The following is a 13,879-nucleotide window of genomic DNA, read 5'->3' on the forward strand; positions in this document are numbered from 1 at the left end:
TTTCAGCTGTCCCTGAACCTCAAAGAGCTCAGCCCTTACAACTCACAGGCTCTTCGAGCATAATCCAGCGCCGCCCGTGCAGGGATTTACCAGCACTGACGGTAAGGCTAAAGGGAAGCTGTCCCTGTCCATCTCAGAAGGCAGAACCCTCTCAATGGCCGATCAAGGCGACGGCTCCTCCTTCGTCCTGCCGAACCTCCTCCCTCACTCTCATGCCACACACGCTAAACCCACACGAAACCCCAGAAAAAGAGACTCCCGGCAAGTTCCCAACAGCACTAAACGCCGTGCTGCTCGACCGCCTCAGGCAGTCCCCTCAGCCTCACCTCTCTCCAAACACACGCCCTGACATCACCAGCAGTCAAAAGGACAGTCCCTGATGTCCCGCTTGCCTCCGGCGTCCACCCTAGGCAGCGAAAGCCTGCGGGTGCCGCTCAGCCCGGCCTCAGGGTCAATATGACCGCCGGCAAACACCAACCCATCCCCGCCCCGCCGCGCCACACAGCTCCGCCGCAGGTGTGAGAATCTGCCCCTTTGGAAAATGGCGCCCGCCGGCAATCGCGAGGAAGCGCACGAGGACGTTTTTCCCTTAACTAAAATGGCGGCATAGGGAGGCGGAGAAAGGCGCCGCGTGCCGAAGTTCCGCCACCTCTCCCAATCAGCGGCCGCCAGCTCTCCCGCGGACGCCGCAACGCGGCCAATGGGAGGGGGTAGCGTGGAAGCCGGGAGGGGAGCAACCAATGGGGCAGCAGTGACACGGGGGGGAGCCGGTGCGGGGGTGGCGGTGCCGGTGCCGGTGCGGCGGGCGCAGAGAGCGCGGGCTGCCGAGCGAGGCGGGATGCGGGCTGCCCACGGGCTCTGGGCAGCGCTGGCCCTGCTCCTGCTGCCGGCCGGCAGCCGGGCCCTGCGCGACGGGGAGTGCGAGGGTGAGTGGGGCTGGGCTGGAGGGGGGGCGGGCCCCGGGCGCGGCGAGCGAGGTGAGGCCGCTCCTTACCGCCGCCTTCCGCAGCCCGGCGCGCCCGTTGGTGTGAGGGGCTGGGACGCGCAGCAGCACTGTGGTGGGCCTCGGGGCTGGGCTCGGGTCGCACCCCCGCGCCCTGGAACCTCATCGACAGAGGGCAACGACACCCGTGCGCCGCCTCGGCTGGAGCCGGGCCAGCGGGAGCGGTTCCATCCACAGCAAGAAAAGTCTTCGAAGTCTGCTCAAGTGCCGCCGGGCCGGGAGCACTGCTGGGAGGCAGCGATGTCCCGACGGCGGCTGAGCGGCTCGGGTAGCTGGCGGCCCCGCGGGGCGGCAGCAGCATCCCCGGGGGTCGCAGGGCGGGGTGAGCGGCGGTACCTTTTCCCCCGGGGCTGGGGCCGGGACCGGGACCGGACCGCCCTTCCGGGGATGCTGCAGCCCTGTAGAGGAGTTACCAAATCTCTTCTCCGCCGGGTTAGCGGTATCGCAGAACTCCCGTGGGAAAGGAAAACCCGGGAGACAGGATCGGCTCCTGCACAGCAGGAGCGGGGCAGCGCTCTCCTTCATCTGCCTCCTCCCGAGCCGGATGCCGGAGCATTGGAGCAGGAGGAAGCAAGCGCACGCACCTGGACTCACGCCTTACTCCTCACAGTGTTACCTTTACCTGGCCTTTGTCCACGACCGCTGGAGTATTTGGGTGTCCCCTCTTTAACGTGCAAAGCCAAAAGCAGTCTTCGGCTGATCTAAATCAAACTGGGTGCTTTACATGTCACTGAAATGCCAGAGCCTCGGGTGGATGCTGTGAAACTGCTCTTGCATAGTGGGACAGAACAGATACCTCAGGTAAAACAACAAAAACTTGAGGTGCAGCTACAGCAACTGCTTAGGAGTTTGTGGTACTAATGCTCACCCCTTCCTCCACTTTATAGGGCAACAATAACACAGCAGGATGGGGAGGGAACAAAGTAAATCAAAACTTTCAGCTGCTGTCCCAGCACTATGCTGGAAACTTGTTTTTGCTGTGCTATACTCACTGGTATTGAAGTCACTTATGCCTGCAACATCTTTATTCTTTCTAAAGGTTTTCACTTCCAAACAGTGCACAGTGGACATCAGTGTGTGTCTGTGACTGGGAACTGACTGATGTGAGGTAAATGATGGTCCTAGATGGCCCATCTTGTAATTCTAGTTTTAAAACACTGAGAGTAAATTTCTACTTGTTTTCATGATGGTCATGCTACATTTTCTATATTTGCCCATCTCCCGTGCTACAGCTTGTGTCAGACTTGAACACAAGTTGCTACTGACAGCAGTATTTGCCAATCCCTTCTGCTGGGGTTGAAAAAAAAAACGTAAAAGACATAATCTGTGCCGTTCCTCTAGAAGCAGGCCAGTGCCTGGCACTTGTCTCTCACCTGGAAGTTGGGAGAAGCCACAGGTCCTGCTGCATGAATTGGTGGGGCTGCAGAGCTCTTGGACCAGAATGAGGGGAATCTGACTCTTGCAGTGCTTCCCTCAGTAACTCCATGGCACAGCCCTTGCATGCTGCAGCAGCTGGAGTTGTGTGTCCTTCTCCCAGCCACAGACAGGCATAACTGAGCCCAGTATGGAGAGTATGTGGAGCGACTGCTGCTAAAGGGAAAGCACAGTGACTAAGTAATACATGCCCTTCCCACCAGCAGGAACTTGGATATGTCCTCACAACTACTGATATGCTTGTGGGAGTTTTGTTATCTTTAAGACTCTTCCCTCTTTCTAATCTGAACCTGCTTCAGAAGCTTGTGGGAATGATGAAGAGAGGAGAAACACATTAAGTGGACATAGAATGTGATCACATAATTTCTTTTTCTCTTGGAAATAACATACCTGTGAACTGAACCAACTTGACAATCACTGGCAGCCATATTACTAAAACCAGCACCTGTGGAGTCAGTAACAGGATTATGTAGAGTTGGGTTTCAATCAGAACTGGTTTTGGAGTTTGTGGGCTGACAAGTTGCTTCCCAAAGCAGCAAGAATAAGACAGAAAATTAAATTTACATTTTTTGCAGGTGCAGCATTTTGTGTTGTACTTCTCAGCTGAATCCTGCTGCTTACTCAGGACAGTGTGCAGAAGCCATTGGACGCTTCCATGAATCTGTTTTCTCAGATTGTCAGAAACCAGCAAAACCACCAGGGCATGTTCTTGAGTCATGCGTGTGCCGAAAGACTGACTGAAACATGTGCAAAGTCATTAACTGCTAATGCAGCTCTGGAAGTTCTGTTCTCCAAACCCCTTATTCTCTTTACCCACAAGTGTCCTCTAAAAGCTACCACAAGATTACTGCAGTGGCAGATAACTCCATCCATTTTCCCTTCCAGTGTGTGTCACGTTCCTGGGAAGGTTCTACCAGAGTCTAAAGGACAATGACATTGAATTCACACCTGCCAGTATTGAAAAGGAGCTGTTGAAATCATGCAAAGAAGCAAAAGGCAAAGAGAACCGCCTGGTGAGTAGCAGAAGTCAATGGTACTTGCCTCTGGAGGGACCGAGTTGTAGAATACTTGGCAAATGGGGAAACTACTGCTTCCAAGTTTGCATGATATGGCTTCCCAGGGGCTGGTCTTCCTAGCTCTGTGGCCACAACCAGTCTCTGTTTTTTATAAGAGTACTTAAAGAGTTCAAGCTCTTCATTTAAAAAAAAAAAAAAAAGGAAAAAACAAAACTCAAGGAATCTGTCTACAGACATCTTACTGGCTGACCTTGTTTCTCCCTGTTACTTAAGCACTAGGGATTACAAAGCTTTTATTTGTTATAGGACTTCCTTTTCCCTTAAATTGTATTTGGGGTGCTGTATAAGCTGTTACTATGTTTATGCTCTTTGGCTGTTTAGCTGAAAATTAAATAAAGGAAAATTAAATTGCCCTAACAAACCAGAAGGAAATCCTCAAAGGAAAAGGCTCTCAACTCTCTTAAGAGAGAGCTATACAGAGACACCATGAGAAATGCAGAGGGGGAACACTTCTTAAAGTCTCTTTCCTTGAATGAAGAAGACTTTATCCTTAAACCAACTCAATTTTTTAAAGCTGAGAAACAACTAGCATCAACAGTTTTAAAAGCAGAGTGATAGACAGCTCAGCCCCCTGTAGCTGTCACTTGGAAAGGTTCAGTAACAGTAAACACTCAGCTGCAAAATCGATCCAGAAGAGATGATGGATGGAAAACTCTCTTCTAGAAGCATTATTTCCATGTATCACCACAGTATTCTTTTCTTCCCTCTAGTGCTATTACATTGGGGCCACAAGTGATGCAGCCACAAAAATCATTAATGAGGTATCAAAGCCCATGAGTCATCACATCCCTGTGGAAAAGATCTGCGAGAAACTAAAGAAGAAAGACAGTCAGATCTGTGAACTAAAATACGGTGAGTTGCCAGCGTAAGGGGAAATGCTCATGCACTCTGGGGTATAGATCATTTGGGGTAAACCAGTGCCCTAAAACTACTCAGTCCCAAGGTCTGTAGCAAGATCACCAGCCTAATTACTCTGCACAACCCGGACTGCTGTCCATGAACATCCTAGAGAGTTCTGTGGTGATTCTCAGGTAAGACTGTGGGCCATTAACCCTTCCAAGTTTCTGCAGAGCCACTGATCTGCGTTAAAGTAAGTCAATCCCAGGCATATCAGTATCACTGTGCCCATATCACTATTTGGTATGTTGTATTTAGGAAAGTGCACAGTGGGGCCTGTCCTGGGAGCAGCCAGGTGTGTCATACACCCTGGGGTGATGTCTCCATTACAGAGGGTTCAAGCCCTTAGCTGAGCTCTGTAGTCCTTGCTGCTCTTCGGTTTGCCAGTTGACCAACATTTCTCTCTTGCTCCAAGCATTCTCCTGTCTGCTCCAAGCATTCAGCACACTGTTTCTTACCATCTTCCTTCAACTCCCACATTCCTAGATGACGTACTCATCCTGAGAAGATGAAGAACAGTCTTGGAAATGCCTCCTTCGGTCTGCTTCCCTCTGTCTCTGCCCTTATGTTCCCTTGGATTGTGGGTCTCTCTACTTCTTGTGTCTTGTACTAATGTCCTGTTGCTTCCTAAAAAGCTTTGTGGTGTTGTCACTTGATATCTTCCCTCTGAAATACCTCTGATGCCTTTTATTTATCCAGTGGACTAGAGAAATTTAAGTATTGCTGCTCATATAATAAAGGGGCTATTGGGGCTGTTGTGGATCTCCTACAATCTAAGCTGCAACCAAACTTTCTGCCTTCTAACAACGACTTGTAGCGTTAAAAAGCTGTCTAAAAGCCTAACATCCGCCCCCGGGAGCCTGGCACCTCTCTCCCTCTTGCATTTTGGCTCCCTCGCGTCCTGCACTGCTCTCCACAGCACCAGCAGCCGTCGGACCCCTCACTGCCGGGCTCATCCTCACCGTCTCTCCGCATACGAACGGACCGGGCCCCCCGGGGCGGAGGGTGGCCCCCTCCCCGGGGCGGAGGTGGCCGGTATTTCCCAGCTGAACGCCGCTCTGCTCTCCCCGCAGACAAGCAGATCGACCTGAGCACCGCCGACCTCCGCAAGCTGCGCGTCAAGGAGCTACGGCGGATCCTGGACGACTGGGGCGAGGCGTGCAAGGGCTGCGCCGAGAAATCCGACTTCATCCGCCGGATCCACGAACTGATGCCCAAGTACGCGCCGCGGGCCGCCGGCGCCCGGGCGGACCTGTGAGGGGCAGCGGCGCGGCTGGGTTGGGGTCGACCCGGACCTCGGGCGAGCGCAATGCGCGGCCCCGGCGGCGGCGCGCGCTGTACAGAACGCTCATTAAAGTACCACGGTGTGTACCGGGCGGACACGTGACGTGTGACGTTATTGCGGGACGCCCCCGCTCCGCGCGCCTCTCCGGCGGGAATGGCCCCGCGCGCGCCGCCTCCGCTCACCAGGGAGGGGGTGGGGCTGTGCCGGGAGCGCGCCACCATCTGCCCCACACGATTGGTCTCCTCCCGTCACGTGGCGGCTGGCCGTCCCGGCGGCGGGACGCAGGGCGATGACGTAGGGCCCGCGCGGCGCGGCGGCCGGAGCCGCCTTCGTTCCCTTTTGTCCAAGATGGCGGCGGCCGCCGGAGGCGTCTCCTGAGCCGCGGGCCCCGGCGCCATGAAGCGGGGCGGCGAACGGGACTCCAGCCCACCTGGGGCTGGGGGAGGTCGCGCCGCCGCCGTCAAGAGGCCACGCGAACGCGAACGTGAGAGCAGCAGCCGACGCGGCCCGCACCGGAGCTCGGGCGCCTCCCGCAGCAGCCGGGACAAGTCCACGCCCGGCGGCGGCGGCGGCAGCGGAGGAGGTGGCGGCACCACCAGCAGCGGCAGCAGCAGCGGTGGAGGTGGCTCCAGTTCCCGCAGCCATCGAGGCGATGAGCGCGCCGGAGGCGGCGGCGGTGGCGGCGATTCCAACCACCGCCCGGCGGGGAGCGGCTCGGCCTCGGGCGTCCGCGGCGGCAGCCAGGCCGCCCCCTCGTCTTCCTCTTCCTCCTCGTCGTCCTCCCGAGCGCTCGGCGTGCCCAAGGCCAAGGCCCTGCCGGGCGCTGTGGTGGCCCCCTCCCTGCTCCTGGCTGGGCCACCGCCGGGCGCCGCGCCCTCGCTGCTGCTGGCGCCGCTCGGGGGCTCGGCGGGCCTGGCCGGGGAGCCGCCCGGCTCCTGTGAGTACAAGACGCTGTTGGTGAGCGGGCTGAGCGCGGCCCTGCCCGACCAGCTGCTGGAGGACGGCCTGTTCCGCCTCTTCCAGCGCTTCGCGGGGGGGGGCGCCGGGGACATCAGTGTCAAACTCTCCCACACGCCCGAGCTCGGCCGCGTCGCCTACGTCAACTTCCGACACCCTGGGGACGCCCGCGACGCCCGCCGGCATGCTCGAGCTCGACAGCTGCTCCTCTACGATCGGCCCCTCAAGGTGGAGCCGGTGTATCTGCGCGGAGGCCGGAGGAGCCGTACGCCGCCCCCGGCGCCCTCTCCGGAGCCCCTGGGCTACCTGCCGCCCATCCACAGCACCTACCAATACAAGCAGAGATCGCTTTCTCCTGTCACCAGCCCCTTGCTGCGGGAGCCACGACCCAGGCATGCTCATGCTGCAGCCGCCGCCTTCGCTTTGGAAGCTGCCGCCATAGGGCTCTCCCGGGAGCGGGAGAGGGCCCTGGATTACTACGGGCTGTATGATGAGCGTGGCCGCCCTTACAGTTACCCCATCGTGGCTGAGGAAGACCTGATGCCCGAGGATGATCAGAGAGCGACCCGCAACCTCTTCATTGGCAACCTGGACCACAACGTCTCGGAGGTGGAGCTGAGACGTGCCTTTGAGAAGTATGGCATCATTGAAGAAGTGGTGATCAAACGCCCTGCCCGTGGCCAAGGTGGTGCTTACGCCTTCCTCAAGTTCCAAAACTTGGACATGGCACATCGGGCCAAGGTCGCTATGTCAGGCCGTGTTGTCGGCAGGAACCCTATCAAAATTGGCTACGGGAAGGCCAACCCGACTACCAGGCTGTGGGTGGGAGGTCTTGGTCCAAGTACTTCTTTGGCCGCCTTGGCAAGGGAGTTCGACCGCTTCGGCAGCATCAGGACTATTGACTATGTGAAAGGAGACAGCTTCGCTTATATCCAGTATGAAAGCTTGGATGCTGCCCAGGCTGCCTGCGCGCAGATGAGGGGCTTTCCTCTGGGTGGACCAGAGAGGAGACTTCGAGTGGATTTTGCCAAAGCAGAAGAGACAAGATACCCACAGCAGTACCAGCCTGCACCGCTCCCCATGCACTATGAACTGCTAGCTGATGGGTACAGCAGACACAGAAGCCTCGAGCAAGACTTGAGAGTGCGAGACAGGACTCCTCCACACCTCCTTTACTCAGACAGGGACAGGAGCTTTGCAGAGGCAGAGTGGGCCAGCCCTGCCAAGAATGCCGAGCGCCGAAACAACTTGGAAAGCTACAGCCGATCGGTGCGTAGCCGGAGCGGAGAGCGCTGGGGCAGCGACAGCGATCGCAGTGTGCCCAAACCATGGGAAGAGAGGCGGAAACGCCGGAGCCTTTCTAGTGACCGCGGGAGGACTACTCACTCGCCTTACGAGGACAGAAGCAGGACAAAGGCCAGTGGGCCAGCTTTAGACCGCAGCCCAGACAGGGCTCGCAAGGAGAATCACACTACAGAATCTGGAGCTGAGAAAGAGCAGAGTAACTCCCTTCAGAACAATCGTCATGCAACTGAGGAGAAACCACATCGTGAGGCATCTGATGCTCCCCAGCCTAAAAAAAGGGACAGCGAACGCAATCATCGAACTGGTGAATCGGAATCAAAAACTCACGAGGAGCCAAAATCTGAGACCAAAAAGCTAAAGAATTTATCAGAATATGCTCAGACACTGCAGCTTGCTTGGAATGGGCTTCTTGTGCTTAAAAACAGCTGCTTCCCCACCTCTATGCACATCCTGGAGGGAGACCTGGGTGTCATCAACGGGCTCCTTAAAGACCATTCATCTGGCGGGAAGTTAACGCAGCTCAAAATCGCTCAGAGACTTCGGCTCGACCAGCCTAAGCTGGATGAAGTGACTCGCCGAATCAAACAAGGCAGCCCCAACGGCTACGCTGTGCTCCTGGCAACCCAGTCCACCCCGGCAGGGGCTGAGGGGACCTTCCCTGTTGTAGAGCCTGGCCTGCAGCGACGGCTTCTCAGGAATCTGGTCTCCTACTTGAAACAGAAGCAGGCTGCTGGGGTTATCAGCCTGCCCGTGGGAGGGGCGAAGGGCAGAGACAGCACAGGCATGCTTTACGCTTTCCCTCCTTGTGAATTCTCTCAGCAGTACCTCCAGTCAGCACTAAGGACATTGGGGAAGTTAGAAGAAGAACATATGGTGATAGTTATAGTCAAAGACACTGCCTAGCCCACACTGTCTTTTCAAATTCCATGTTTTCTTTGTGTGTCACACAACCCGGTTGTTTTTAAGGCTGATCATTTTGGTGGAGGCTCAAAACACCTCAATCAAAGTGGTAAGATTGTTAGTTTCTAATTAATTTTAATACCATTTAAATAGAGCCCATTTTATTCGTTTTTAATATGTGACACTGTCCGCTGTTGTTCTGTATTTTTATTTTTTAACTGTTTGAAAAGTTGTCAGTAAAGCCTTGTTCACTGATGGATTTCTAAACTCGTGCAGTATCCTAGTTTTTATGGTCCAGGAAGGGCTGGTTCCCTGTGCTGCCAGGAGCTGGAAGGTGATGGCCCCAACCCATTTCAGTTTCTCACACTCCAGCCTCCTGCACCTCCTCCATCTCTTTATACCTGTCCTGCAGGGTGGGAGGGGAAGGGAGGGTTCTTCTTGTGCTGGATGAGGGACTGGAAGGTTGAAAGGTTGATTCTTTATCTTTTTTTTTTTTTTTTAATATAATGTCCTGTTTGCTTTTTATTTCATAAATTTGAGTCTGGATGCATTCCTATTGATTCTCTTACTTGAGAATAGAAGCATCCCAGGACACCAGCTAGTAAGAAAAAAAAAATCACGATGGAAGTGCAACAACAACCAAAAAAAGTTAGTAGATGGTGCAAAGTTTGCTACAAGGGAGGCCACTCTGTAGTCAGTTCTGTGAGGTTTGAGAGCACCTGATCCATGTCTCAGTCAGCAGTTCTTGGGTGATACAACAACGAAGATTGATGTTCCTGCTTCTAATAAAAAGGAAAAAAAAGGCAGGAGGAAAATAAAAGTAATTGAAGGGGAGACCCCCCTTGGGCCTGTATTAGATGTAGACAAGCAAGTAAAGGGCACAAAGGGTTTTGGTGCCTGTTTTCATAGTCAATCATGTTGCACTATCTGAAATCCTTTATTGAAAAATAAAACTGCAAACTTTTTTTTCTTTTCCTAAAGTCGAATCTTAGTTGTAGGCTTACAAAAAAAAAAAAAAAAACCCAAGAAAAAAAAAAAGAGAAACCTATCTGGCTGTCTGAAAAAAAAAGCGTTACTTTACTAGAAATAACATGTCTGTGACTATAGGAAACTCCAGAGATCAAAATTTGAAATTTAAGATGGGATTGGATCCATCACCTTTTCTGTCTGTGGTGTGAGATGACAGTTGTTCAGGAGAGCAGCCAGGACATCTGCACCTCTGTTTTTTTCAGCAGCGTTAAGGATATGGTAACTAGTTCAAATTTGAGTTAAAAATCCACACTGCTCAGTTTGGGGATATTTTTATTTTTGAAAATGATGCCTGTAGATTCTGGGAGGCTTACAGAAAATTGTACGGGATTAAAAACACTAAATTCTAAAGTTTCTTTAATTTTTTCAGGGGTTTTGTTGTTGTTGTAGGGATAAGCAAGTGAACAAAGCCCTGAGAGAACCAGAGTCTTTCACCAGTCTCTGTGACTGAGCAGACTCACTTGTTGATGGCTGCCAAAGGCCCTTTTAAAAACTGCTCTCAGGTATGGTTGGTCTCAAAACCTATATAGCAGGGAGCATAACTCAGTCAAATGATCCCTTTTTCTTTCTTTTATTTTTTAGCCCTGCCATTTCACAGTAGGGAACATCATTAGCTGATGATGTATGAGCGGTTGCTTAATGTATTGATATCAACAAGTATGGGTTGGTTGGTTTGTTGTTGTTTTTTTAACATTTAATACTGTGATTATATTAAATCTAATGAGTTAGTGAGGGGGTTAGTATTTCACTTGATGACGCATCTTCTGTACCCCAGAAAACGTAATTCTGTCCGTAAGGGCCCGAGTACAGCTCCAAGGCCATGAGGGCACGGTTCAGTGAGAGGAGAGCTGGCTCAGCTGCTGGGAGCAGTGGCAGGGCTCTGGGAATGCCAAGCTGGCTGTGGGAGCAGAGGAGCACCACGACTGCTCCCAGCAGCTGAGCTGCATCTCTGGCCTCACCACGCGGGGTTGCACTGGGCAGCACAGAGCTACCCTCCACGGCACCATGGCTGCATGGCGTAGGGTAGCTGGACTGCCCCTGGTTTTACACGGTTACAGCGATGCTGACTTTTAACCTTGTGACCCAGTCCCCACTGCTGTTGTAATGTAGACAGTGCCAAAATGTCAACAATTGTAACCGTTAAGTGTTATCTGAAACCAAGTGCTATTAAATGCCCCTTATGGCCAGAGTCATAGAGTGACTAGAGCTTTTTGTCAGAGTATCCTACATGTTGGAGCTGCCCCTTCAGTCTGAGGCACAGTGCCTGGTGGTAACAAATGCCTGGCTGGCTTCTGGCTGGCAGGGAGCTACAGCTCCTACTGCTCTGGAGTGGCTCTGTGTGTGATGTGAGTGCGCTGTGGTGTGTGAATGTGAGTGCGCAGAAAGAAAAATATAATTGATAAAAGCTGCCACTGATGGCAAATCCAGAGAATCACCAGAAATCCCTGTCTCCTTGGTTTCTTTTGAGCCAAGTAAATATTAATGTAAGGGGCTTTTAGAAGACACATGTCATGCTTTGAGTTGGAAAAGATTCTTAATGATGGGATTTCTGTTCCCAGTGACATGGCTGACAGTTGTGAGCATGTGTGCATGAACAGAGGACCAAGAAATCTCCCTCCTACAAACAAATTAACAGGTAGTAGAAGTTGGAGAGCTGTAAGGGAAAAGCACCTGAGAGAGAAGCTGCATGGGCCTTCTAACCCAATGACCTGAGCCTTCCCAGCTCTCCAGTACACAAATGAGGCCCAGGCAGTGGTGGAACAGACAGACTGCTCAGGTGGAAGGGTCCCCCTCCTGTAGCCTGTCTGCCATCCCATCCCCTCACACAGGCATCCAGGCCGGTTCCAAGAGAAAGAGGCCTGGGAAAGGGGAGATGATAGTTACAGCAAGATAGCACTGTACCTGTATTTTACAGCCTGCAAGACCTGGCCCTTCAATCAGGACAGGATGCAGTTCTGGGGGGAAGATGTATGGCAGAGAGGGAGGAACACCGTAGCCCTAGCTGGGACACCTGAGACACTTGATGATGTAGGAGATGGTGTAACAGTGCTGGGGAAGGAGGGTGCTGTTTGGGGGTGGGTGGTGTGTGTCATGCAACCCAATACAACTGTGGCAGTAAGGTAACTGCAACAAAGTAATGGTCTCTGTCTCTTGGAGGGTTATCTGAAACTTAGTGGGACCAGGGACTTGGTCTGAAAGTTAGACTGAGTTGCTCTGTTACTATTTTTTTAAACACCCATTCAAGTAACTGTCTTACAAAGCCTCTTTTCTAACATCAGTTAGCCCATCTTTACTACCACAGAAATGTGTCCAGGAGGGTGAGCCTGAGGCAGTCCCCAGCTGCCTAGCAAGTGCAGATGGCCAGTGCTGAGCTGGTCATACCTAAATTACCACCCTTAGCTAAAATGCAGATTCAGCTGCTGACCACCCCTGAGGTTTCTACCCTCCTCTCCTAGCCATGGCCTATATGACATTTGTTCATGCCCCAGCACACTGCAGGGATGGTGACACAGCCTGGACTCCATGGAGCTGCAGTGTACCGAATGACCTGAGCAGTTCACTCTCAGTCCAGTCAGAGTGAAGAGGACCATGCTGCTACAAGGGCTGGGATAGTCTCAGAGGACACACAGCATCCTTCCTGCAAAGGCTCCCTTTGGTTGCAGAGTAAGTGTCAGCCAGCTGGCAGGACACTTAAATGCCCCTCCCATCCCCCTAATCAAGCCTGCATAGAAGACAGGCTGTATGGCCTCACCAGCAACCTGCTGAGTGTACTCAGGAGGATTACAGGGCTTTTTCCAAACACAATGCTTTTAAAGTTATTAAATCATGATGGCAGGGGAAGAGGTGATTTTCCAAACACCAAGATTTCCCCCATCTCAGCCAGCTGTAGAATTACAGCCTAAAACAAACAAATAAAAATCCCTGCCAGTCCTCACTTCTGATTCCTCATTTTGCACTCAGCTTGTCAGGCACCCTACTCCCCAGCAACCTCAAATGAAGTCCTACAAGAACAAAAAGGGGACATGGGGGCAAGCAGCCTCCCCACAAGCACCTAGATAACTTCAACTCTGCTGTGAGGGTCAGCTGCTTAAGCAGGCAGTGGTAGGTAAGCTGGAGGCTGCAGCAGTCAGCCCTCTCTCCTTGACCATAGGGTAGGGTCCCAGCATGGTCCCTGAGGTTCTACTCAATAAAGTCTGGAGGGAGAAGAGGAGAATGGCACGTGTACTTACAGTGGCTCAGTTTCAAGAGAAATTTATAAACAGGAGCTTCATCCTAGATGTTCTGGTTCTTCTCACAACACTAGTTGGTAAATTTCTCCAAGATAGCCAGGCCCAAACCAGCAACAGATGCAGCCAATTATAGCTGTGGTGTAATGCCAGAACAACACAGGGACATCTGGCACAGCATCTCCCTCCATTAGTAGTAACCAAGTACATTCTTTATTTTTTTGTCTCCTCCTGAGCAGCACATTTTCTAAGGTAAAGTTGCATAAGATGGTTTTTGGTAAGGCAGAGGCTGGCTTCCACAGCTGTTAGATGGCATATCCGATTTTCAATCCCCTCCTTTAATCAGAATGCTGCTCCAATTGCTGCTCTTAATTGCTGTAGTAATCACAACTCGTTCATCTTTATCGACTCTGCAGGGTACAATTATCCATTATAAGTTGCAGTAGAACCTCTCTTTTTAATTATTAACAAGCAGCCCTGGGTAAGGGCATTGAGTAGATTCAGTGCTGGAGGGGAAAAAAGAAAAGCTACTCCTCTTGGTTAAAAAGAAAAGCCTTCCTCTTCAAGCAACGAAACCTTGAGCCTTAGCTGAAGTGAGCAGCTCTTGGCTGAAACTTCTAGTGTCAAGGAGCAAGAAGCCTCCAGCTCCCTGTTCTGCCTCAAACCCTACCCTGAAAGTGGCAGAAACAGAGAAAGGGTAAAAAGTTTGAGTGGGTGTTATCTGAATACCTGGGAATAAACAGCATGTTTAGTGGCCTTGTCCAAG

At 52.4% G+C, this 13,879-nt stretch overlaps 2 protein-coding genes across 2 annotated transcripts; both read left to right on the forward strand.

The window, feature by feature from the left end:
• Positions 1-838: 838 nt before the first annotated feature.
• On the forward strand, positions 839-5,668 carry MANF (mesencephalic astrocyte derived neurotrophic factor). Its single transcript, XM_054387474.1, has 4 exons — positions 839-926; positions 3,323-3,450; positions 4,224-4,365; positions 5,484-5,668. Exons 1-4 carry the CDS (start codon positions 839-841, stop codon positions 5,666-5,668), a joined length of 543 nt encoding a protein of 180 aa, XP_054243449.1.
• Positions 5,669-6,091: 423 nt separating this feature from the next.
• Positions 6,092-9,034, forward strand: RBM15B (RNA binding motif protein 15B). The gene has a single exon (XM_054387323.1). The coding sequence runs from the start codon at positions 6,092-6,094 to the stop codon at positions 8,858-8,860; it is 2,769 nt and encodes a 922-aa protein (XP_054243298.1). The 3' UTR covers positions 8,861-9,034.
• The last annotated feature ends 4,845 nt before the right edge of the window (positions 9,035-13,879 follow it).

The sequence above is a fragment of the Indicator indicator genome, chromosome 15 (assembly GCF_027791375.1).
Source record: "Indicator indicator isolate 239-I01 chromosome 15, UM_Iind_1.1, whole genome shotgun sequence".
NCBI classification, from domain to species: domain Eukaryota; kingdom Metazoa; phylum Chordata; class Aves; order Piciformes; family Indicatoridae; genus Indicator; species Indicator indicator.

Excerpts from the sequence above, each read along its gene's own strand:
- RBM15B (XM_054387323.1), top strand. The coding sequence starts at position 6,092 with ATGAAGCGGGGCGGCGAACGGGACTCCAGCCCACCTGGGGCTGGGGGA.
- MANF (XM_054387474.1), top strand. The coding sequence starts at position 839 with ATGCGGGCTGCCCACGGGCTCTGGGCAGCGCTGGCCCTGCTCCTGCTG. Across the intron at positions 3,451-4,223 it reads AAGGCAAAGAGAACCGCCTG|TGCTATTACATTGGGGCCAC; the intron begins GTGAGTAGCAGA and ends TCTTCCCTCTAG. Across the intron at positions 4,366-5,483 it reads GATCTGTGAACTAAAATACG|ACAAGCAGATCGACCTGAGC; the intron begins GTGAGTTGCCAG and ends CTCTCCCCGCAG.